The sequence below is a fragment of the Oryctolagus cuniculus genome, chromosome 6 (genome assembly GCF_051225735.1).
Source record: "Oryctolagus cuniculus isolate XC-2025 breed Fujian yellow rabbit chromosome 6, ASM5122573v1, whole genome shotgun sequence".
Lineage (NCBI taxonomy): Eukaryota > Metazoa > Chordata > Mammalia > Lagomorpha > Leporidae > Oryctolagus > Oryctolagus cuniculus.
Window position 1 is genome coordinate 112,078,734 of NC_142872.1, and position 26,251 is coordinate 112,104,984.

Genomic DNA, 26,251 nt, shown 5'->3' on the forward strand with positions numbered 1-26,251 from the left:
TAACCCAAAGCCAATTACAGGCAAGGAGCATGGGGCTACAGTCATCAGATAAGATCACTCTTGATCAGTCATGTGTAACTGAGAATTCTTTTGTCTTTTACTTGAGTAAAATCAGTGTTCTCTAAGCAATAGAGAAGAGGACAAAAATAAGATCTCCTTTATATACTGAAATGCTCATAAGCTCAATGAATAATTTTACACCTTGCATAGACATGTCATTTTCCATAAGATTTTAATCCAGATAGAAATTCTGAGTATGTCATTCATCTAAAAATGTGGGACTGATAAAACAATAAGATATTTTGGTAGAGTTTGTGGCTTGTGTACTATTTGCATATGTAAATTTTCTGACATCAAACATAGCCTGTGAATGGGACCATCCATTGAAAGGGAAGAAAATATTGTACAGCACCAGGAAATACAAGGATATATAGGGTAGTAATTATATATTTGTTTTAAAACAATTCATATTATTGAGATGAAGATTTGTGGGAAATTTCTTTCAACACCTTTTAAGCTTTATTCAGAGTGGTTAGTGTTGTCAATTCCAATTTCTTGACTGACATTATTTGTAAAAAAAAATCTTAAATAAAAGAAAAAGAAGGCAGAGATTCCCAGGCTTATTGCTATGCATAAGGCATAGATAATAATCAGTTCAGTCTGGATCATGTTAGAAAATTTCTTCTACAAGTGCAGTGCCCCATATCTGTAGCCATCTAACCCTCCGAAGTGAAGAGACACACAGTGATAACGGAAGATGCCTGACCCAGGCTCGAGAGACAAAGCATTCATGTTCCCAATACTACTGGTGACGTTGAAGCCTCAGGTCTCTCTTCTCACCAACAACTCAGCAAGATCCTTGTGATCAATATCAATGTAACGCAGGAGGAGAAATGCTGGAATCAGACTATTGTGGATATTTGGGGAGATTGCAAGAGGATGGGATCAATCTCTCTCTCTTGCTCTCTCACTCTCTCTCCCCAAAGCAATAAAATAAAGACATACATATAAATAATAAAAGGATCCAATTATATAAGACAAATACACAATCAACATAGAGTAAAAATGGCTTTTCTAAATGCTAACAAGAATCAGAAGAAATTATGGAGGACTGAAAGATCCCATTCATAATTGCTGTTAAAAAAGAAAAACAAAAATGTGAGTGAATAAAAACTGAGTAAGATCTTTATAAAGAAAACTGTAAGACTCATTGAAAACATGAAAATGCCTTAATAATTGGCAATATAATATTACTGAAGAGAAAGAGGCAATATTGACAAGGTAAGAGTTATTTCTGAATGGATGAATACAATCAAGTCATAAAATAAAAATTTCAATAGAATTTACTATGGCATTTGAAAAACACTCATAGCTAAGACACATTTTTTAAAAGACAGCAAAAATCGACATATCCTACCTGATAGCAAAACACTGTTTAGAGCGGGTGTTGTGGCATAGCAGGTAAAGATGGTGCCTGTGATGCAGGCATCCCATGTGGGTATCAGCTTGAGTCCTAGCTGCTCCACCTCAGGTTGACCTCCCCTGCTAATGGCCTGGGAAAAACAGCAGAAGATGGTCTAAGGGCTTGGGCTCCTTGCACCCACATGGGAGACTTGGATGAAGCTCCTGGCTCCTGGCTTCAACTTGGCCCAGCCCTGACTGCCGTGGCCATCCAGGGAGTAAACCAGTGAATGGAATCCCTCTCTCTCTCTCTCTCTCTCTCTCTCTCTGTAACTCTGACTTTCAAATAAATTAATAAATCTCTTATAAAAATATTGTTTAAAACATTGATAATGATGTAAGTTTCTTGCGGCTGTTATAAGAAAGTACCATAAGCTAAACGGCTTAACAGAAATTTATTCTTTCACAGTTCTCGAAACATAGCAGTCTAAAGTCTGGGTGTGGAAGGGCTTTGCTCTCTCTGTAGACTCTAGGCAAGAATTCTCCCTTGCCTCTTTCTAACTTCTGGCAATCCTGAGCAATCCTCCGCTTAAAGATGTGTCACTTCATGTCTCCCCCTATAATCACACAGCGCCCCCTCTGTGTGTCTATTTCTGTCTTCTCTTTCCCTCTTATAGGTACACCAGCCGTATTGATCAAAGGCCCACTGTACTCCAGTATGATCTGATCCAAACAACATCTGTGAAGATTTTATTTTCAAACAAATTCACATTCTGAGATTCTGGGAAATTTTGATGGGGATGTTACTCAACACAAGGGAGCAAGTTAAACATTGTTAGTTTTAGAAACTATATATTATTGCAAAACACGATAGTTCAATAGGTAGAGTACATAATTCAGAAGCAGATCCATATATGTGATTTTAGATTTAAAGACTATAAGACAAATCACATTGGTATTTGGCTATACATTTCAGAAAAAAAAGTAAATAAATTTAAAGAGCCTCTTCCAAACATGTGCAAAAATAAAATATCACATAAGGGACTAAGATTTAAAAAAAAATTTAGAAAGTTAACACGATTGTAAATAATTCGTATAAATGGCAAACTTCTCAAGTAATGAAGTAAAGCCAAATAAAATTTAACAAAAAGTCACAGACTTGCAGCAATTATTTGCAGAATATCTATATCATCTTGGAAATAGCCATTCTTACTAATAAACAAAGAAATGCCACACACACACACACACACACACACACACAAACATTTAGTCCTCAAAAAGTTCATGGAAATGCATATTATAAAAAGAAACTATGCAAGGATTGCAAATATTTTTACACCAAAATAAAACATCGATTAATCCCATTTCCTCAAACTTTTTGAAGTCCTCTCCTGTGTGTGTGTGTGTGTGTGTGTGTGTGTATGTGGTGTGTGTGTGTGTTGTGTGTGTGTATGTATGCTATTAGTTTGACAAAATTATTTTCAATGTAACTAAAGTTATAGAAAATGACACTGGCACATTAGTAATGAGAGTTCACTGTGCGATAAAGTCTTAGTTGGAGGTGACTTGACATCACAGTAGCTTAAAGTAAATACACTTAAAAAGCTGTCCCTCAAACAATCGCTAATACATGTTTACAGGGTTAAGTGTTCAATGCTGTTGATTTTGTACTACTTTTCACAAGAAAAAAATTAAAAACATAACTATGTTAGAGAATGCTAAGAAGCCACTAAAATTTGAAAGCATAGCAATATATGGGGACATGGAAAGATCTGCGAATACAGAAGTAGAGAAAAAACAGCAAGTTATTAAATAACTTTCAGACATACATTTAGTTTGCAAGAGTTTCAAAGTATTGCAAATATGATCCTATTTGTTTGAAAAACAGAATGTACGGATTAAAGTGTATATGTTGCCAGATTTTATAAAAATAGAACTATAAGCTTGTGCATAAACTTTACCTCTGGATAGAAAAAAGTCCTTACCCATTTTGCTATAGACATTTTTGTATAGCTTGGATCATTTACAATAAAATATGTGACTTTTCCAATAAAGTTTTATTTTAAGAAAAGATAATAATAAAGTTGGAAGTTCACCTCAGACCTACTCAGTTCAAATTTCCAGGGCTATTAGGTCATGTTCTTCAGCATCTTCTTCCGTGATTCTAAAGCTAGGTCAGCTCCTGGAGTTGTTTCAGCAACACTGATGAGAAATGATGGCTGTCCAAGCAATGCTATGTCAGCAAAACTGGAAATAAATGGGAGATTCAAAACATCCCTTTTAATTTTACAGAAACGAGAAGATGTGGTCTTTAGTTAATAGTCACTTAAAGTTTGGTGTCAACATAATTATAGACCCTCCAGTTTCCTAGAAGAACTGAGGTCTTTTCATGTTTTACTTAGCAGTATGGTTTCAAGAGCACATGAGCTTGTCATTTTTCACATCTGGAAGAGACCTGAGAAATTACTCACCTTCATTTGATAGCTAAAAAGGGGGAAGCTTAACTCTTCTCCTATCTTACAGTAACGGAACTCCCTTAACTAGAAATGCAAGTGCAAACCTGAAAAGTGTACTCCCTACACAATTGCTGGGTGACTTCTCCATATTCAGGTTGTTTCCCATGCTTCAAAATGAACAAAGATGCTGTTTTCTGGGAAGTATCCCAGCATTCCTAACTCTCTGGCACAGAGCTGACACTTAAGCAAAATGACTTTTCTTTCCTTCCTGCTGGCATTAAATACAAGGTACTGAACAAAGCTGTAGTCTGCAGCTGCTTGGAGCGAAGTTGTCTCAGAGATGCCCAGTCTGTCTTGTAGGCCTAGTGAGCGGAGACACTGAAACAATGATTTCTTTCACAGACACATCATCAGTCAAGATAACAAGATTTGGTGTCAATAGCATGTCAAAATTCTTGCTTGTCAAAAATTCCCGGGCTCCTTCTGTCTGCTGAGATGTCCTGGCATTCGGTTTGGAATAACCCAGCTCTGGAGACTACCAGACCAAATTTCTCAAGTCTGGCTTGGGTTCTTTTAAAACCTGATCCCATCCTTTCTTATTGCTAATAGAGCAGTGCACAGTACAGCATCTTGGGATGGACTTAGAGGTCCATCATAATTTTAGTTCCAATTCCAGCATGCAAAAGAGTTTCTGCCTGCAGAGAGAAGCAGAAACAGAGTGGCCTTCATAAGTCAGCCTCTGTGACTGGAAGAGGAATTGCACTTGATAACTATGAAAGCCTAGCTCAGTGGGTTGAATACTTAGCCCTCTTAAAGACATTGCCACCTGGAACATCAGAATGTGACCTTGTTTAGAATAAGGATCTTGCAGGTATGATTAGGTTAAGGATCTGCAGGTAAGAGGGAGCTTTATGATACAGAGACACAGAAAGTCATGCACAAACAGGAACAGAGATTGGAGTGAGGCTGCTGCAAGCCAAGGAGCACCAAGGATTTCCTGTCACCTCAAGGAGCTAGGAGGCGTGCAACAGGCTTTCCCTCAGTGTTTCCATAAGGAATCCACTCTGCCACACTTTGGTTTTGGACTTCTGGCCTTCTGTAAAAATCATTTCTGTAACCAAATCTGCGCTGAGTTGTCATAGCAGCTCTAGGACACTATACCCTCACAGAGCTATTTAAATGTGCTCTGAAGAGAGAGGTGGTATCAGCTTTTCAGGGGTATATTTTAAAGATTTATTTATTTATTTATTTGAAAGTCAGAGTTACCAAGGGAGAGGGAGAGAGGAAAGAGAGAGAACAATCTTCCATCTGCTAGTCCAACCCCCAGGTGACCACAATGGCCAAGGTGCAGTCAGGCTGAAACCAGGAGCCAGAACCTTCATTGGGGTCTCCCAAGTGGGTAGCAGGAGTCCAAGTACTTAGGCCATCTTCTGCTGCCTTCCCAGGCCATTAGCAGGGAGCTGGTTTGGAAGTGGAATAGTAAGGGTACTCAAATGGGATGCTGGTGTTGCAGGCACAGCTCTACCTGCTACAGCACAAAGCCAGCTGGGGGTACTTAGGGAATAGGTTTCTTCTTTTCTATTTTCCTGGTGCAAACAGAGGTAACATCTCTGAGGATCTAAGCACACAATAGGATTGTGTATACTCAGACACCATTAATTAATCGCCATGGTATCCTTGGATCAAATAGATCAATGTGATCAATCCCATTTCAGCAAATAAGCCTTTGGCTGACATCATCAAAGGAATTCTTGAGAGTTGGCTTCAGAATAGACTTTTCTTAAAGTAGACATGACATAAGAGATTTTTCTTAAACATGACAGGCAGGTGAATCACTGGTGGTCAGGAGTCGTGCAAAAGGAATCAGGAAAGAATATTTACTAAATAAATATCCTACAAAGCCTTATTTCCAGAAATAATACAAAATATGAAAGTTCTATGAAATTCATGTTCAATTTTCCTCTAAAGATAAATATTATCACATTGGTTTTGCTACCATCAGCCAATCTATTTATTTTGTTGTGGAACAAAAGTTTCCCTAAAAATTTCATTGATCTATCACATTTGTGCAGGTTGACATCCACCCAGTCTTAGACATGTCTCAGCCATGATTTATAGGAAAGATGTAGGAGGCTTTAATGTACAATGGTGCCCAAACAGTGAACAAAAGCATCACCTTTAAGGGAAGGGAAATGATGCCTCTGCTCCGCCCTGCTATAGTCACACCATGCCTAGGAACACTGCGTTGTTGACAGAATAGAAAAATTAGAGTTCAAGATTTTCAAAAGCAGCAACTCTGCATACTGGAGGGTGGGGTAGGGGGTGTAATCTGGAGAAGCAGAGACTCGGAGCTAAGAGATAACTGTTACCAAATGTCTGAAAGGATGCCACATGAAAGAGCGTTAGATTTCCACTAGGCAAAAGTTATCCTGAAAGCTTATATTGGGAAATGCTTTGCAAATAAGACCAATGTCCTTAGCAAGTAGTGACTCCCCTACCCTGGGGAGTTTATAAGCATCAGTGGGTAAGTTATGTTATTTTGTGGAGATGCTATATCCTTTTAAGCCTCCTTTTAATTCTGGTGTCAATCAAATCTTTGATTATTCTCACCTTGCAGTTTAAATAACTTCCAGAGTCTGAAGACCTTATTCTGAATCCATTAGCTGTGAACAACTCCTATGGAACTAGGCATAGGAATTATTTTTTCTATATATCAGGTTGAAACTCATAGGAAAAGGAAAGTTAGGCAGTTGTATAAATGTAGTGAAAATTCACGTGACAGAAATGTTAAACCAGATAGTCCATGTGAGCAACTGTCATATGAAATTAAAACCATGATATAAATAGATGTATCTATCCTACTAATTTGAACATGCAATTGTTTAAATTTGAATGATGTTTCTCATGTGACTAAAGTAGACAAGACATTTATAATTGGGAAAGATTGGCTTTTGTTAAGCAAGAAGAGGGTATATAAGTTGGCTCAGAAAGCCAAGTGTATTAGTCAGGTGTGGGGAGCAACTGGGAGCAACTCAGACTAGACTAAGTTACTGGAATTAAGACTTATTCTATGCATCTGCTCTCCCACAATATGGCGCTGGGAGAGGAGTAAACTTCTATACAGCTGCCTCTCGCCAATTTGATTGACTGAGCTGCAGGAGCTGATCCTGCTCCTGATTGGAGGAGAGCAGAGTACTCGGCGTGTGGGCAGCCGAGTTGGGATTGGTGGAAGAGGACTATAAAGGAGGAGAGAGACAACATGCACCAGGAACATCTAAGGGGAACATCTGAGAGGAACACCTGTGCAGTCCCTGAGAGAGCCGGCCGGTGGTGTGCCGCTCCCCCGCGGAAGTGGGGAATGTGGCAGGGGGAACCGCCCTTCCACGGAGGTAGAAGGGTCGGTAGCCAACCCGGGAAGAACCAGCAGCAAACCCGGGGAGGGCCGTGCAGACGAAAGAACAACGCAGGGTCCTGTGTCGTTCCTCCACGAAGACGGGGAGCGACATAATGGTGCCGTGAATCGGATAGGAAGCCTAGGCAGGGTTTAGTGTCGTTCCTCCATGAAGACTGGGAGCGACATAATGGTGCCGTGACTCGGATATGAAGCCTAGGCAGGGTTTAGTGTCGTTCCTCCACGAAGAGGGGGAGCGACAGTCAGGGATCTCCAAAGAAGCAAAATCAATAGATGTGTACATGGAGGAGGAGGAGAGAATTTATTTTAAGGAATTGGTTCACATAATTATTTAAGTCCAGACTCTACAGTATGAGCTGGGGCTGGAAACCTAGTGAAGATCCAGTGTTACAGTCCAAATCTGAAGCCAATTTGCTAACAGAATTCAGGGGGAAGTCAATCTTTGTTCTATTTAGGCCTTCAATGATCAGATGAGGCCTACCATCAATGAGGGCTATCTGGTTTACTCAATGTCCACCTATTTAAATGTTAATCTCTCCCCTCACCAAAAAAAAATGCACTATGCACTACTTCCCGCACTGTAGAAACATCTAGAATAATGTTTGATCAAATTTGGGCACTGTGACCTAGCCAAGTTGATGCACAAAGTTAACCATCACACCAAGGGATGACTTTTCAAACTCAGCAAGTCAGGAAACATTTGTAGATGCCACTCCCATGGGGCGAAGAGAGAGGGAGACCAGAGCTGGCAAATAAAGGTCACTGACCATATTCCCACATTACTTCTCTGCTTTCTCCAGCTCCTTTAAAACTCTGAGTTAAGTAGACAAAGTTTTTAATTGAACAATGTTAAACGAGTATAACAGCTGAGACACTATCCGTTCAGCCACCTATGGCACACATTTTATGCACAGAGGTATAATCAGGTCATATTTTAATCAAATAAAGATTGTTCCTCCTAAGACACCTCAGAATTGAAAGAAAGACACTCAAGGGAGTATAACCTAAAAACTCATGCTTCCAAAATGGGTATTAGGTTAAAAATACTACTACTTAGAGGGGAAAAAATAACAGGAAATTGAATTTTTTTTATCTTCAAATAAACACCCAAAAAAGGACTCAGAAAAAATGAAGAGAATGCTTTTTATTTTTAATCATTAACTTTTATTACATGATCACCACAGAATCAGTAGAAAAGAGGATAGATGGGAGAAAATGGAAGACTGAGTGAGATACCATCGATATATGAAGCTATGCAGACAATGCTTTTGCCACACAACATGGAGCTTCAGTGATGGATAGCCATTTCTTTGTGATTTTAAAATCAGGCTGTATCCTGAGCACTTTTGTGTATGTTATTTCAATAGGGAAAGCATGTTTGCAAAGGAATTTTATCACTAATATTTCATCATGTGCTTAATCTTTATTTGGAATTTGGTGGTTTTTATAAAGCTACTTTTTTAACAATTTCTGTTTCTGACATCTGTTCATCAGATGCATCAGGGAAGCAAATATTAAATAGTAATTGCAAATAACAAGTCATCTTCTCAAACCAAACCATCCTCAATTTAAAATGTATTAAAGGTATATAGAACAGAAGTCCACTGAGAACAAAAAGGAGCACATAGATATAATGCATATTTGGAGACTTTACCAATGGTATAACAACCAAGCACAGGCTGATGGCCATCGTTATCAATATAAATGGTGAAAATACCTGAAAAGAGCAAAATTAAAAAAAATTAGATATAAAAATCCATATCGCGTAATACCTATATACTTATGTAAACAAAAATTAAGATATAAGCTAATGATAGGAAAAAGACTAAATTAGCTATGAAGTTAGATAAACTTGGCATACAACTAGATACATTGTAAGTAACAGGAGAAATGTTGAAGATGCTCATTGTCAGATATTGAGTACAGAAAATGATCATCCAGCACTTAGCTGTCCATGAATGGAGTGAATTGCAACTATTTGCTAATAAGGTAGCCATCTGCTTATCTAGGGGCATGAATTTGTTAAGAAGGAGTTTCAAAGACCCAGTGAAGGTCTCAACAATTTTTCTTAGAAAATATTTCAAGACAATATGACATTCATGACAAAAACGCAAGGCAATCCTTAGATCCTTTGCTATTCAGGTAAATATTGACAAGTAAATATTATGACTTTACATATTCAGTACACGGAGAAAGAAAACAAACCAAGACAAAAACTTTGGCCAGAACAATTCTTGTTTTCATTCTTTCATTTTGTTTTTGCTTTGCTAACAACCTTAAAGACCCATCCTCAGTATTTTCTCTGTGTTAGGATTGCAAGGACTTTACATATTACCTTACCCAACCTGGTAAGAAAATTTAGTTGGTAGATATTTTTGAGAAGAGACAGATTTTTTTAAAAATAAATAACCATAGTCATGTCTTGCAATTTTAATGGGAATTTTGTTTAAAATATTTATTTATTGAGACTGGCACTGTGGAGTAGTGGGCTAAGTATCCATCTGCGGTGCTGGCATCCCATATGGGCACCAGTTTACGTCCCAGCTGCCCCATTTCCAATCCAGCTCTCTGCTATGGCCTGGAAAAGCAGTAGAAGATGGCCCGGGTGCTTGGGCCCCTGCACCGGTGTGGGAGACCCAGAAAGAGCTCCTGGCTCCTGGCTTTGGATTGGCATAGCTCTGGCCATTGCAGCCATATGGGGAGTGAACCAGTGGATAGAGTACTGCTCTCTCTCTGTCTCTGCATCTTTGTAATTCTGCCTTTCAAATGAATTAATAAATAAATAAACCTTAAAAAATAAAAATAAAAATATTTATTTATTTTCACATTAGCTGAAAGGCAGAGACAGACAGAAATTTCCCATCCATTTGTTCACTCCCAAATTCCCATAATAGTCTGTACTGGCCCAGATCAAAGCCTGTAGCCAGAAAACCCATTCAGATCTCTCATGTGGGTGGTAGGGACCCAAGTACTTCAGCTACCAACTGCTACCTTCTAGAATGTGCATTAACAGAAAGTTCAGTGGGAAGCAGAGGAGCCAGGATTCAAACCAGGCACTTCTGATAGGGGATGCAAATGTCCCCAGCAGCATCTTAACCACAGAGCCAAATGCTGGCCCAGATATGAATTTTTACTCCAAAGAAAACTAGTCACACTTTATGAAATCCTTTAGTGAGAGGGTCATCCATTTGGGGCTGAAGCCATTAAGAGTTCCCTCTTTAATTATGAAATATTTCTGAGAAAAATAATCTGTCACCTCACTTTGTATCAGTTATGAAATAATTGAGATGGGAGAAAAAGAGCACTCACATGAATGTGCAAGACAAATTTCAACCCCTTGTACTTAAAACTGTCCTTGCCTTAATTTTTTATGGAAATTTTTGCCAATTAATAATATAAATCATCATTGTCATCATCAATGTCAGACTCTGGATGCCTTAGCTTTTTTAATACATCCAATATTGTTAGAAAGTAGTATTCATTCTCATTTTTATATATAAAGAAACTAAGGATCCAAGGTTAAATAACAGAAAGAAGTTCACTTAATAAGCTGAGGAATTGGACTTAAGTTCTTCCCCCCCCCACCCCCCCACAGGCAGAGTTAAACAGTGTGAGAGAGACAGAGAGAAAGGTCTTCCTTCCGTTGGTTCACCCCCCAAATGGCTGCTACAGCCGGTGTGCTGCACCTATCCGAAGCCAGGAGCCAGTTGCTTCTTCCTGGTCTCCCATGAGGGTGCAGGGCCCAAGCACTTGAACCATCCTCCACTGCCTTCCTGGGCCACAGCAGAGAGCTGGACTGGAAGAGGAGCAACCAGGACAGAACTGGCGCCCCAACCGGGACTAGAACCCAGAGTACCAGCACCACAGGTGGAGGATTAGCCTAGTGAGCCGCGGTGCCAGCCTTGAGTTCTAGTTGTTAATAATGATCTTATACTATTTCTTGGGGTATCCAAGAAATCCACCACAAGTCACAACTTCTTTTTAGTTTTTTCTAGTTGGAGTTAGGGATCTAACAAAAGTACAGTCAGAAAATGGCAAGTAAGAGACATGAAAATATGCAAACTGGGGTTGGGGCTGTGGCACAGCAGGTTAAAGCCCTGGCCTGCATGACCAGTATCCCATATGGGTGCAGGTTCAAGTCCTGGCTGCTCCATTTCCGATCTAGCTTCCTGTTAATGTACCTGGGAAAGCAGTGGAAGATGGTCCAAATCCTGAGCACCCTGCACCCATATGGGAGACCCAGAAGAAGCTCCTGGATCCTGGATCCTGGCTTTGGATCAGCTCAGCTCCAGCCATTGCAGCCATTTGGAGAGTGAACCAGCAGATGGAAGACACTTTCTCTTTCTCCCTGTCTCTCTCTCTCTCTCTGTTCTCTTTTAAATAAATAAAATAAATTTTTTAAAATTGCAGCCTGTGAAACCATGAGGAAATTAGATCTTGGGGAGGCAGCTCCAAGGAGAACCAGGGGCATCAACCCTCCACTGGATTCGATCCCTCCTCCCCACGTTCTCTGAATGTCCTGTGGATGCCTCTCTACAGCAATTAGTATACTATGAGTTTTGTGTCACCTGACTGTTCACATAAATTATAACTTGCTTAAAGGAAGACAAGACTTATTAGTTTGGGTACACAGAGCACCTAGCAAGGTGCTCTAAAATACAGTGCTTCTCGATAACTAGTACTCAAATGCACGACAGTAAAAGAATGACTGCAAGGAAGATCTAGAAGGGAGGACTAAAGAGGAGACATGGTTGTTAAGTCAACCAAAGCTGGTCATCAGAATATTGTTTTCTTCTCTCAGCATTGTTCCTTAGATTCCGTACTTGTGAGTTTCAGACATTCCAAAGAGAACTCCTAGATTTGAACCTGGGCTCCACTCCATGCTGTGTGACCATGAGCAAGGGACTTCACTTTTCTAAACTTGTTTCCTCATCTACAAAATAAAGACCACAGTAGCCTCCACGTTTTGAGAGGATTAAAGGTGACCACAAACGCAAAGCTCTGAACGTGCTAGCTGCCAACCAAGACTATTCTGTTCTGATCATCTGAGCATCAATGCTGCCTTCCCCCACTATTATCCTTACACTGCGAAGTTGTCATTTACTTCCTTTTCTATGATTAAAGGGCCATCTCCTCTGCTGTGAAATTTTTCCTCATCTAGACTGAAAGTTTAAAGGTAGTAGAAATGAAAAGAAGGAATTTACTGATGATCAAAGTACATTGATGTTTCAGGACAGTAGCTGTTACCACTTATGACCTCACCTTGCTTGTTCTAGTTCTTGTTTGCCAAATCTGACCCTGACTATGGAAGACACTGCTGTACATAAGTGGCTCCATAAGTAAACAAAGCAATCGGTGGTCAGAGACTGATCATAATGATTTGCCCACCACCCAGAAAGCCGTCGTTCTCTCTCTAATAAACATTAAGTAGCATGTTATGAGTTTTGATTCACCTGACTGCCAAGAGAGATTATAGCTTGCCTAAAGGCAGAGTCTAATCTTATTCCTTTTCATTCCCTAGTAAGAAATGTAAAATATATAACTAGTAATCAAATGCACAGCCATTAGTTTTGTACTCATTAAAACCCACACAATAAAAATTAAAAATTATCCCATGTGGTTCCCAACTTGTGGAGTAGTAAAAAGATTTACTCATAGATGCTTCAATACAGTCTTCAAACACTGTTATGCCCAATATCTTTATTTTGCACTAAAAAAAAGAAAAAAATTCACTCTTACCTTATAAGGTCTAGGTATATTGGGTTCCTGATATCTGAGTTTCAGTATGCCTATCATTGTTAATGCAGACCAAAAAGAAATCACAAAATAAAGATAGTTTATCAAATCAATGAGGCTTGTTAAGACGATCACAATGGATGCCATAATGACAATTAGAAGCACAGACATAAGTGGAGAAGAGTGAACATTAAGCATATAAAATAATAAAGGAAGCTGGCCCTCTTCACTCGCAATGTATATCTCCCTGGATGATTCAAGTACATTAATCATAAGATTGCTAAACAATGAGGCAGAAATAGCAAAAGGAACAACCCATGTTAATGAGGGGAAAACTTTATCAGTCCATGTTATAGCCACAGCATCTGCAGGAAAACAAAAACACAAAGAGATGCATTCAGAAAGAGAAACATTTTGATATTATTTCAAAGTGAAAATACAAAATATTTAAAGTCATTAAGAACATTCAGTTTTAATTTTGTAATTTCCTTACATTACAAATCTTACATAAAACCTTACATAAAATCTTATGCATGTGTCAATTTTAGCCCCTATCATACTGTGCCATAAATGGTTATCATCTTACATGTCTTTCCCAAAAACACATAGGAATTTTTTGAGGGTGAAGATCATTCTTTTTTTTTTTCCCATAAAACTAGCACTTCATTCAGTGACAGGCATAAAGTGAGTTTTCAGTAAATACTTGTGAAATGAATTGATTTTGTTGGATGGATGATTGAAGGCATGCTTATTTTCTAACTCTAGTTTACAGGGTACTGACGGCTGCCCAGAGTCAGGAAGGACAGTACATCACTGCTGACACAGGAATGAGACCTTCCTGTGTCGTGGTGCCATTGGAAACACTAACCAACTACCTAGAAAGAGAAAATACATTACATGCAAACAAAACTATTGATGATAGTTGGGATTTGTCTGAACTCTAGATTGTGGCTCTCAACTGCAGGTGATTTTGCTCCTTAGGGTCCTGTGGCAATGTCCAGATGCTTCCTTCAACTATCACAACCGAGGAGGGAGAGACGTGCAACTGGTGTCTAGTGGGTAGAGACCAAGGATAATGCTAACCACACTATAATACGCAGGACTGCGCTCTACAACAAAAAGTTGCATGGTACATGTCAATAGCACTGAGACTAAGAAAACTTGTTGTAGACCAATCTTCAGAGAATATTCTGATTTTTTTATGGAAAGATGAAGAGACTTCATGGACACTAATCCAATAAGTCAATAGACACTATGAAAGAAAAGCATCCATTGTTCATGAGAATCCACTTGAGTTCAATTTGTATTATGTAGATGTACGTCAGGACACCTCAGTCCTTCATCAGAGAGAAACAAATCCTCAGTTTTTAACAAAATCAGACAGCAGGGATTAGGCTCCCTGGGACTTTTGTGCCAAGTTTAGTTTCCAGAGGAGTTTCAAGCCCGTAAGTGAACCAGCTTAAAACAAAGAGTAAGATGTTCAGATGTGATAAAATTAAAGTGTCATCAAGGATTCTTACTGTTAAAGAACTTTTTTTCTTTTTTAAAAAAATATTTATTTATTTGAGAGGCAGAATTACAGATAGAGGGAGAGACAGAGAGAGAGATCTTCCATCCACTAGTTCACTCCCCAAATGACCACAACTGCTGGAGCTGGGCCAATCCAGACAAGATCGGGCACGTTCAGGGTGGTATGGCTGTACACATGGGCCAATCCAAAGCCAGGAACCAGGAGCTTCTTCAGAGTCTCCCATGTGGGTGCAGGGGCCTAAGCTCTTGGGTCATTTTCTACTCCCTTCCCAGGCCATAGCATAGAGCTGGATCAGAAGAGGAACAGCCAAGACTCAAACTGGTGTCCATGTGGGATGCCGGGAGAGGCTTAGCCCATTACACCACAGCGCTGATCCCAAGATCTTTATTTTCTTATCTACTTAAATTACCCTCAAAAGTCATTGCACTTTTGTTTAGTGCTATTCTACAACATTGGGTCTTATTTAAAACTATTTTTTGTCATGCTTACTGTTAATTTCAAATGAGGTAGTTTGGTTGCTCCTCCTGGATACCCATACCCCTGTGCTTTTCCCACTTTAAACACGTTTAAGAACTTTTTTTCCAGAAATGCAAAGGAAATTCTTCTTCAGTTTCCCAGTGTGCATTCTGCAAAGATGATTAGATGTAACTAGAGGGGCATCTGGTAATATAGCTCTGTGACTGCTGGCTGACAAAAACTCACATCTTTCCATGTGATCTTTATTTCTAGCCCACAAAATGATGTTTTCTCTTTTGGCTCCTTTACATACATAATTTCTTCCTTTCTTTTCTTTTCTTTTTTTAATTGTGACATACAAAGGAGCTTCAAAAAGTTTGTGGAAAATAGAACTAAAATGTAAGTTTATTTCGATATTATAAAAGGTTAAAATCCACACATAGTTTTTTCATAATGTACACTTTCCACAGACTTTTTGGAGATTCCTTACATATGCTTTGGTTGGAAAGTAAAATAAATAATGCAGAAGCACCTAACACTAAATGCCCCCACCACCAATTCTTCATTCCTGTAATCCAAAGGCAGCTACTGTTAACATCTGATGGATCCTCTTCCAGAAATTTTCCATGAGTATCTATGAGGGTTTCAAGTATGTTCATGTATGTGTCTGTGTATACACATGCACTTTGGCTTGCTTTTTTCACTTTCCGGAATATCGTGATCATGTTAGTACGTATTCATCTTTCTATTTGTTTAAGTGAGTTCTCAGTATTTCGTTACACACTTGTAACTTTACCCAATCTATCTTGATAGAGTAGCAGGTTGTTTTCAGGATTTTTTTTTTTAATTATTATGTCATTGATGTTTATTTCAGCTGCAGAGAGAGAACACTCCCAACTTTTGTTTCACAACCTAAATGCCTGTAAAAGCTGGGGCTGGGCCAGGCCAGAGGCAAGAGCCGGGGCCCAGCCTAGCTCTCCCACTCAGGTAGCAGGCAACCAATCACTTCAGCCATCACAGTTGCCTCCCAGGGTCTGCATTAGCAGGAAGCTGAAGTCAGGAGCAAGAGCCAGGAATTGGACTCAGGCACTCTGATGTAAGAAGTGGGTGTTTTAACTACTAAGCTAAACATCTGCTCCCATTATCAGTTTTTTTGCTAATTTTTTATATTAGCAAAATATAAAATGTATTTTAATGAAAACACTCATGCCTTCAAATATTCATGGTTGTACAGTTCTCCTCAGAGGAAATTCTTTGAATAGGACTTTTGAGTCCAAAGGTACATATATTTTAAACATTTTTTAAAAAAGATTTATTTATTTATTTGAGTAAGAGTTACACAGAGAGAGGAAGAGACAGAGAGAGAGAGAGAGAGAGAGAGATCTTCTACCTGCTAATTCACTCCCCAAATGGCTACAACAACTAGGGCTGGGCCTGGCAGAAGACAGGAGCCAGGAGCATCTTCCAGGTCTCCCACATAGGCACAAAGGCCCAAGTACTTGGGCCATCTTCCACTGCTTTCCCAGGCCCATTAACAGGAAGCTGGATTGGAAGTGTAGTCAGATCTCGAACCAGTGCTCATATGGGATGCCAGTATCACAGGTGGTGGCTTTACCTGCTATGCCACATTGCCAGTCCCAGGTACACACATTTTTAACTGAGGGCAAAATTACCCACCAAAATGATTGTATCAATTTATCAATAAATGCTTCTAAAGTTCCTACTTTCTTTCCATTTTTTAAAATTTAATTTCATTAATTTTATTTATTATAAGGGCAGAGAGACAGAGAGAAGTCTTCCATGAGCTGGTTCACTTCCCAAATGCCTACAACAGCCAGGTCTGGGTCAGGTCAAAGCCAGAAGCCCAGAACTCAATGCAGGTCGCCTACATGGATGGCAAGGACCTAGGTAATTGGGTCATTTTCTGCCTCCCAGGCACGTTAGCAGGAAGCTGGAATAGAAAGCAGAAGTTGCTCTCCATCACAGGTGCTCTGATATGAGATGCACCATCCCAAGTGGCAGCTTAACCCCCTGTGTCCAACAGCTGCCCCAGTTGTTAAATGTTTTGTCCTGCAATTTAGATTCTGGGATAAATTTTTTATATTTCTAATATATTTGCTACCATAAATGCTAGGTTTATTTATGGAAAAAAAATCCTAAATTATTTTACATATTAATAATATCAGTTGTATGCTTCAACTAACCATTAGCATTTACTCTATTAACTGCTAATATCCTACATTTCAAATTTATTCTTTGCATCACCTGGAAGCACTTTGATTGCAAAGTGTCACTCTGGTGAGAAGAGATTATGAAGGAATACAAATATTTTGAATACATCAGCACTCCACACACCCTTCTATAATACCAGAAAATGCATAGTCATACTTAAATCTGAAATCTCCTTTCTAAGCCAAATCATCCTCTCTGGTACTCTGTGATTTAGAAACTCACATGTTGACTCTATATATAGAGTAATGAACTGCAAACAGCAGTGCTGGCTGGTCAAGTGATACCTAGCAGGACCAGCACTTTATTTATTGCCTTAGCCATTTGTGTACAAACCTGAAGAGAGAATTTCCCTTGGTGTCAGAACAGCCAGGTAGGAAATGTTAGCCAGCAAATAAACCACAGTCACCAGAGGAATCGCCGTAAACACACATTTGGGAATTGTCTTTCTGGGTTTCTTCAGCTCCCCTGTAACACATAAAAGAGCAAAATCATGAGTAGTAAAACTTAAATTTATTTGTAAGATTGCTTTCATGTATCACGTGTTGGGCTAGGTCCTTCCTAGCTACTCTGCCTGACACACATACTGGTGAATTGTTACACACCTCTCTGAGTTTGGTTCTAAAAGAGAAAAAGAAAAAGGGAAAGTTTCTTCATTTTTCCCATAGGTGGCAAATTTCTTAAGAAAGATGCAAGAGGGGCTGGCGCTGCGGCGTAGTGGGTAAAGCAACTGCCTGCAGTGCCAGCATCCCATGTGAGCACCGGTTCATAGCCATGGGATATGCTCTGCTTCCGATTCAGCTCTCTGCTGTGGCCTGGGAAGGCAGTAGAAGATGGCCCAAGTCCTTGGGCCCCTGCACCCACGTGGAAGGTCCGAAAGAAGCGCCTGGCTCCTGGCTTCGTATCAGCTCAGCTCCAGCTGTTACGGCCAAATGGGGAGTGAACCAGCAGTTGAAGACCTCTCTATCTCTCTGCCTCTCCTCTCTCTGTGTAACTCTGACTTTCAAATAAATAAATAAATTTTACAAAGAAAGAAAGAAAAGAAAAGAAAGAAAGACGCAATAATGAAAAATGACATCTGAGCCCACAAGGACTTCACCCTTTGGAGTCTACCCAACCCGAGCCTCCTGTAATAGGAGATAGGGACAGGATCTGCTGTGGGAATATGGTAGTGAGCAACAATGACATGAAGTTTAACCTCCGGAACAGAAAAGTAGGGTGGGCTTTGTGGCACAGTCGATTAAACCACCACTTATGATGCCAGCATCCTGTATCAGAGTATTGCTTTGAGTCCCAGTTGCTCTACTTCCAATTTGCTTCCTGCTGATGTACTTCACAGCAGAAGATGGGCCATTACTGGGGTCCCTGCCTTACATGTGGGAGACTGGATGGAGTTCCTGGCTCCTAGCTTCAGCCTGGCCCAGACCCAGCTGTTGTAGGCATTCGGGGAGTGAACCAGTAAACGGACGATCTCTCTCTCTCTCACACTCTCTCTCTCTCCCCCCACACCCCCACCTCACCCTATCACTCTGCCTTTCAAATAAATCAATAATCATTTTTTAAAAAAAACTTATTTATTGAGGCCAGCATTGTGGCATCGTGGGTTAAACCCCCATTTGCAAGGCCGGTATCCCATGTGAATGCCAGTTCATATCCTATCTACTCTACTTCTGATCCAGCTCCCTGCTAATGGCCTGGGAAAGGCAATAAAAGATAGGAGCCCCTGCCACCCATGTAAGAGACCTGTAAGAAGCTCCTGGCTCTTGGCTTCCACGTGGCTCAGCTCTGGCCATTGCAGCAACCTGGGGAATGAACCAGTGAATGGCAGATCTGTCTCTCAGTCTCTCCATCTCTCTTTGTAATTCTGACTTTCCAAATGAACAAATAAATCTTAAAATTAATATTTATTTATTTATTTATTTATTTACTTAAAAGATGGAGTTAGGACAAAGGAGAGAGATCTTCCATGCACTGGTTCACTTCCCAGATGGATATAACAGCCAGGGCCAGGTCAGGCTGAAGTCAGGAGCCAGTAGCTACATAGGGGTTTCCTATGTGGGTGGCAGGGACTCAAACACTTGGGTCATCCTCCACTGCTTTTCCCAGGCTATTAGCAGAGAGCTGGATCTGAAGTGGAGCAGCCAGGCACCCATGTGTGATGCTGGCTGTACAGGCGGTGGCTTTACCCTCTCTGCCACATGCCTAGCCCTTTACCTGATATGCCACAATGCCTGGCCTAATAATCTTTTCTTTTTTTAAAAGGAAAAGCAAAACATTAAACCATCACATGAAGGTTAAAATCATGACTCTGATAAGAATCCATATTAAAATGGAAGAAAGGTGGGCCGGCGCCGCGGCTCACTAGGCTAATCCTCCGCCTGAGGCGCCAGTACCCCAGGTTCTAGTCCCGGTTGGGGCGCCGGATTCTCTCCCGGTTGCTCCTTTTCCAGTCCAGCTCTCTGCTGTGGCCCGGGAGTGCAATGGAGGATGGCCCAAGTGCTTGGGCCCTGCACCCCATGGGAGACCAGGAGGAAGCACCTGGCTCCTGGCTTCGGATAGGCACAGCACACTGGCTGTAGCGGCCACTTGGGGGATGAACCAACAGAAGGAAGACCTTTCTGTCTTTCTCTCTCTCTCTCTCTCAATGTCTAACTCTGCCTGTCAAAAAATAAATAAATATTTAAAAAAAAGAAAGAAAGGTGGCTCAGTAGGTTAATCCTCTGCCTGCGCCGTCGGCATCCCGTTTGGGTGCCGGTTTGAGTTGCAGATGGTCCTCTTCCAATCCAGCTCTCCGGTTTGGCCTGGGAAATCAGTTTAAGATGGTCTAGATGCTTGGGCCCCTGCACCGGCATGGGAGACCTGAAGTTGAAGCTCCTGTCTCCTGGCTTTGGATTGACGCAGCCCCAGCCATTGCAGACAACTGGGGAGTGAACCAGTGGTTGAAAGACCTCTCTCTCCCTCTCACTAGCTGCAACTCTATCTCTCGAATAAATAAATAAAATCTTTAAGAAAAAAAAAAAAAGAAAGACAGACAGACAGGCTGTGGGTATATAGGACAGAGCAATTTGATGACCTCATCTGCTGTGTCTGTTACACATAGGCAGACTGGCTTTTTGTCACTTCCTCAAAAATGCCTTGCTCCTTCTTGCCATAGAGCCCATCTTGCTCTGTGTCTGGTGGCTCCTTTCCTGGATGCCTTGTTAGCACCTACTGTTTCTTCAGATCTCAGCCAAATCATTATTTCTGGGAAAACAGAACTCTCTCTCAGACTAAAGAGATTGTCCCTATTATACATTCCCCCCCACAGATACTGAAAATAATTAAACAATCAGCCATAAAGTCCCCCTCTCTGTTGTCACCGCTTCCTTAAGCCAGTATTAAATATGAAAAATAAAAAGGTAGTAATTTAGCATTATATATAATGGGTTTCCTAGAACCACCTTTTCAAATATTGTCGCATTTGTCTGACCATTTCTCTAATCTTGCCAGTCTCTAAGAATTACTCTCTGACACACAGAAGTCAGTATCCTTAGCATTCAATATCTATATGTGTATCATGACCAAGTACACACATCTGACCCCTGGAAACCAATCTCGCTGATATCCAAGATAATGTCTCTCAAGAATTTGAACCAAAGGTCAATGAGACTAAGAAAATCAAAAGAAAAACAATGTGTCTGTAGTTAAAAAAATAAAAAACAGGAGAAAGGAAAATCTTGTTTTTAAAGTTCTAAAATTTCCCTGTTTCTTCTTGCTGTTGAAGAAGTAAGATTCCAGTAAATGCCCTTTTTGTTTCCTTTAAACTAATGTCTATCGGTTTCTGTTGCTCCAAGTCAAATCCCTCTGACTAGTAAATATCTATCCTTTGACATATATCAAATGTCTTCCATCTGCCCAGGGACCAAATGTTATGTCCATGGAGTCCACTAATAGGGACTGATTAAGCACTTGGAGAGTAAAGCATCAGAGAGCCTAATTTTAACCCTGCCCCCACCACTCCTTAGTTGTGGGCTATGGACATGGTATTGGTTGCCCAGGTTTCTACTTTCTATCCTGTATATTGGCAGAAAAGGAAATTACAGAGAAAATAAAATTCCACTCCCAGCACATAACACTTAATAAATGCTTAGAAATGGTTGTTGCTAATGATTTATGGTTATTGAAGTTTTTGGAACAAGTAAAAGGGTAACTTTTTTAAGTTAACTATACTTTCCTCTAGGTTTTTACTCATTTTTATTATGTATTTGATTTATAGAGAGAAGGTGGAGATTAGAACTAGCTTACAATAAAAGACTATAATAACCAGACAGGTAATGAATATTCCTGGGTCTGGAACTTAAAAAATAGGTGTTTTCAAACCATACTTTGTCATCTGTTTACAAATCATTATTTTATAGGTAAAAGTGTTATTTAGAACTTAACCTTACTTGAAATTTATTTAGTATATTAACAACCCAGGCACACACTGAAATTCCTCTGGTTTCTGTTTACTGTCAGCTGCTTGTGAAGAATTCTGTATCAGTTTATATGTTAGTAAATTTATAAATCTATTTTCAGTAGAGAATAATTATCTAACAATGAAATATCTTCAGCAATGAAATAAGATGCAATTGACTAAAATAGAAGCCAGATATATTTCTTCGCTTCTGTCTTTAAGAAAGAGAGAGAAAATGAATTTTGAGCAGTGTGTTAGGTCCTGAAATTGCAGTGACCCATTTAATCACAAACTGCATGAAAGGGAGATTTCACAGTCTTTGGTTAAGACCTCTGTTTTTAACAGTGCAAACCGACTCTCCTCTCATGCTCAAGCCCACCAATTACTCCTTACTTAAAAAGGAAATGTCTTTTAATCAATCCTCACCCACCTCAACTTGGGAAGCATTTAGCCATTTTGATAACCCCTCTTTTTGGAACATTTGGGGATTTTCCTTTGTAATTCTTTAAGCCTGCTCTGGCTTCTCACTGGATCTTCTCTCTCTACCCACTTCCCAGAAGTTGGCATTGCACTGCCCAATTGTATGTTTCTATCTCTACGCTATTTTGTTCTTCATCTATGTGCTTGCCTCAGAAATCATTTCTGTTATCAAGACCATCAGATGGAAACCATTTTGCAGTTACTCAAGATTGCATGTCCCATATCAAAGGCATCCTGCATACTTCTGGTCTCCACAGCTTCTCTTATACTTTTTAATTGCTTCAATTTTTGGAGTCAATTAAACTGCCACCTTTTCCAATAAATGACAGTGAAAAGTGACATTTCCTTCTACTGAATTTTCATGGTAATTATATTTCCTTCTTATGGCTTATCTTTAAATACTATATGCCATTATTTGTTTTTAAGGCACAGAATGTTAGTGATTTTTGAGCCATGATTTCTATCTTGAAAAGAAAAAAAGCAGACCAGAGAGAAGCTATTTGCCACAATAGGTGATAGAGCTCATACAGAAATACTGCCTCTTCTAAACTTCAAGCCTTTTTAAGGTAAAAATGGTGTCTTACTCATCCTGAGGCACTAGTACATTTTTAAACACAGTCAATGTTTAAAAAGATAGTTGCTGGTTGAATGACTTAATGAATGACAGACATGTAAGTTGGCAGGGCCAGGAGGGTTGCAGGGTAGGAGGAGGAGTTGAATTCCCAAGATTAAAGAAAAAATTTTTTCAAGAGTCTGCTTCATATGTAAATGTCAAGGGAAAAAAAACTAGTAAAAAGGTTAAAGTTGAGAGAAAAAAGGACATAACGAATGTGAATGTGGAAAGTCCTGAAGAGATGGAAGAGAAAAGATGTAAACTTAAGGGAAGACATTGACTTAGAAAAGAAGGGGAGGGGCCTGCACTATGGCATAGCGCATAAAGCCACCACCTCCAGTGCCTGCATCCCATACGGGTGCCAGTCTGAGAACTGACTGCTTCACTTCCGATCCAGCTCTCCGCTGTGGCCTGAGAAAGCAGTAGAAGATGGCCCAAGTCCTTGGGCCCCTGCACCTGCGTGGGAGACCCAGAAGATGCTCCTGGCTCCTGGCTTGGGATTGGCGCAGCTCCAGCCATTGTGGTCATCTGGGTAGTCAACCAGCAGATAGAAGACCTCTCTCTCTCTCTCTCTCTCTCTCTCTGCCTCTCCTCTCTCTGTGTAACTCTGATATTCAAATAAATAAATAACTTTAAAAAGGGGGGGGGATTGTATCTTGGCATTGAAGGGAAGGATATTAAATCCAGAGGATATTTATGATTCTATTATTAAAAATACTTAAAACCTCAGTAGAAGTGCAAGGCAGAGTTCAGCTCTGAAGTTCTGAGAAGTCAGGAGGTGCTGTTCCTTCTGGGCATGCAGTTGACAGCCAGCTTCCCAGGGCTGCCACTGAGGAGGAGTCCTGTGGCTGCTGGAGAGCTTCCTGTTTCAGGTGCTCAAGGAGGCGGGGGAAGAAGGCAACTCCTTGGAGCTCATGTAATCAGGATTACAGAGCTCAACTCAAATATTTGACTTTGCATTTTGACTAGTTTACCATTTAAATGCATCCAAGATTGCTGGAGGATGATTGCTTTTATAAGGTATTAATGAAAGACTTAATTTGAAAAATTTACAAATGTCACTTGAATCCAAAATTAATTTTTGTTATCATTACGTGCAACTTTAACATTACATTCATAAGTGAAAAAAAAGAAGTTATGATAAAATATACAATGAAACTCGAAAAATAAACGCATACAAATAAAAATAAGAGTGTAAATGTGTCACACCTGTTCACAACACAAACCTAAGGCATTAGACCATTGCAGAATTCACAGTTTCATGGGAGGGAATATTTCCACAACTCTACCACTTGTGCACTAACAGAAAGGTAACTAGATGAATGCAGAGGCCCCAGATTTGTGGTCTTAGCCAAGAAAGCTGAGAAAGACAAGTTTTCAATAAAATAAGTACGTTAGAATAAAAGAGAAAGGATTAAGAGTAATTAAAGAATTAAGAGTAGATGACAAAAGCAAGAGTGGTATTATCTGATTTTAAAAGCCACAAAGAAGAAAAATCATTGAGTATTTAAGTTAAATCTCAAAATACAATAAAAAGATGTGCACTTTATATTGCATGCAATAAATCATGAGTTGAGTTCGCTTTGTCTTAATAGAGTGCCAATTACCTGCTACATATGTCAAGCATTCCCCTCCTGAATACGCAAAATATCCTTGGAAGACAGCTTCTATCATCTGGGAGGCATCAGGAAACTCAGCATCGAAAGCGTTCTGAAGCGGTTCTATGTTCTCCCTTCTCCCTCTCAGCAGCAGCACCACTCCACTTAGGGAAATGAGGCCAAGGATGGCCATTTTCAGCACTGTGCTAACTGTCTGCAGCCAAGACACCTCTGTCACACCACGGCAATTCAGAATTCCCGCAATCCACAACATGGCCAGTGCCAGACATTTCTTTGGTAGTTTGGGGGCAGAGCAGCTGGGATAAAAAGGCTGGACGCTGTACTCAGCAAGGAGCAGGGCTTGGCTAGCAACTACACCTGACCCCACAAACAGTGCTGTCCAGAGTCTCAGGAAAGCGATCAAGGAACCAAAGCATCTCTTGAGAAAATAGTAGTGAGCGCCACTGCATGGGAAGGTTACGCCTATCTCTGCAAAGCAGAGACTGTTCATCATGGTCAATACGGCACAGACACCCCAAATACACAAGGAGAACCCCACATTCATGTGAGAGTACTCCAGCACCGCTTTGGGGGCCACAAAAATTCCTGCACCAATTATATTAATTATTAAAAAATTCGTGCCCCAGTAATAGCCAAATACTCTTTTGAGCTGTATTTTCTCCCCTTGATCCATTAAAATTGAGGTATATTAAAATTCTAGGTAAATTAAAATTTCTGAATTTTTCTGCTTATGTTGCTGGAAAGATCTTTGAGGATTCTCTGAAATAAAACAGTTCCACTTTCACTTAATATAGCCTGTTTTCAATAAGTAACTAAACATATGGGACTCATCCAAGTAAAAATAAAATTGAAAAAGATTACTTGGGAGGGTTTAGTTTGACTTGTCTTTTAATTATTATCAAAGTAATACATTCAGATAGAAAAAGGAGCTACAAAGAAGACAAGGATTACAGAGCAAAGTGTATCCAAAAGAAAAAAAAAAAAAACAGCAAAAACATCTCCAGAGAATTGTTCGGAGCTCTGACCTATAGGGAGTCTTCAAAAGGTTTGTGGAAAATGTGCATTATTTGAAAAACTTATTTATTTACTTTCATTTTATTAGGAAGGCTGTGAGACAGAGAGCTCTTCCGTCCTTTATTTTACTCCCAGATACTTGCGATAGCCAGGGCTGGGCCAGGTGAAGCTGGGAGACAGGAAAGCAATCCAAGTCTCCTGCATGGGTGTCAGGAGCCCAAGCGCTTGAGTCATCACCTGCTGCCTCCCGGGATGCACATTGCCAGGAATCTGGAATTGGAAGTGGAGCCACGACTCACACCCACATTCCAATATAGGATGCAGGCATCCCAAGCAGTCTTAACCGCTGTGCCAAATCCCTGCCTCCCATGTTATCTTTCAATTCCATTTTTCCACAAACTTTCTGAACGTCCCTCATATGTTGTAAGTCATTTCTTTCTTTCTTTCTTTCTTTCTTTCTTTCTTTCTTTCTTTCTTTCTTTCTTTCTTTCTTTCTTTCTTTCTTTCTTTCTTTCTTTTTTTTTGACAGGCAGAGTAGACAGTGAGAGAGAGAGACAGAGAGAAAGGTCTTCCTTTTTTTTTCCCATTGGTTCATCCCCCAATGGCCGCTGCGGCCGGCACACCACGCTGATCCGAAGCCAGGAGCCAGGTGCTTCTGCTGGTCTCCCATGTGGGTGCAGAGCTCAAGGACTTGGGCCATCCTCCACTGCCTTCCTGGGCCATAGCAGAGAGCTGGACAGGAAGAGGAGCAACCGGGACAGAATCCGGCACCCCGACTGGGACTAGAACCTGGGGTGCCGGCGCCGCAGGCAGAGGATTAGCCTATTGAGCCACGGAGCCAGCCATAAGTCATTTCTTATACACTTGAT

General features: G+C 40.2%; 1 protein-coding gene across 1 annotated transcript; it reads right to left on the reverse strand.

The window, feature by feature from the left end:
* Positions 1 to 8,398: 8,398 nt before the first annotated feature.
* On the reverse strand, positions 8,399 to 25,112 carry SLC7A13 (solute carrier family 7 member 13). The gene is made up of 4 exons (XM_002710568.6): positions 24,357 to 25,112; positions 17,558 to 17,689; positions 13,009 to 13,370; positions 8,399 to 8,986 (listed from the first exon to the last, which is right to left on the reverse strand). The coding sequence occupies exons 1-4, from the start codon at positions 25,039 to 25,041 to the stop codon at positions 8,714 to 8,716; spliced, it is 1,452 nt and encodes a 483-aa protein (XP_002710614.3). The 5' UTR covers positions 25,042 to 25,112; the 3' UTR covers positions 8,399 to 8,713.
* Between the last annotated feature and the right edge of the window lie 1,139 nt (positions 25,113 to 26,251).

What these genes read in the sequence shown, in the direction of transcription:
- SLC7A13 (XM_002710568.6), bottom strand. Translation starts at nt 25,041, where the DNA reads ATGGATCAAGGGGAGAAAATACAGCTCAAAAGAGTATTTGGCTATTAC. An exon ending in ATGCTTGACATATGTAGCAG is followed by an intron (nt 17,690 to 24,356) that starts GTAATTGGCACT and finishes TATGTGTTACAG; the next exon opens with GGGAGCTGAAGAAACCCAGA. An exon ending in AAGGGAAATTCTCTCTTCAG is followed by an intron (nt 13,371 to 17,557) that starts GTTTGTACACAA and finishes GTTTTCCTGCAG; the next exon opens with ATGCTGTGGCTATAACATGG.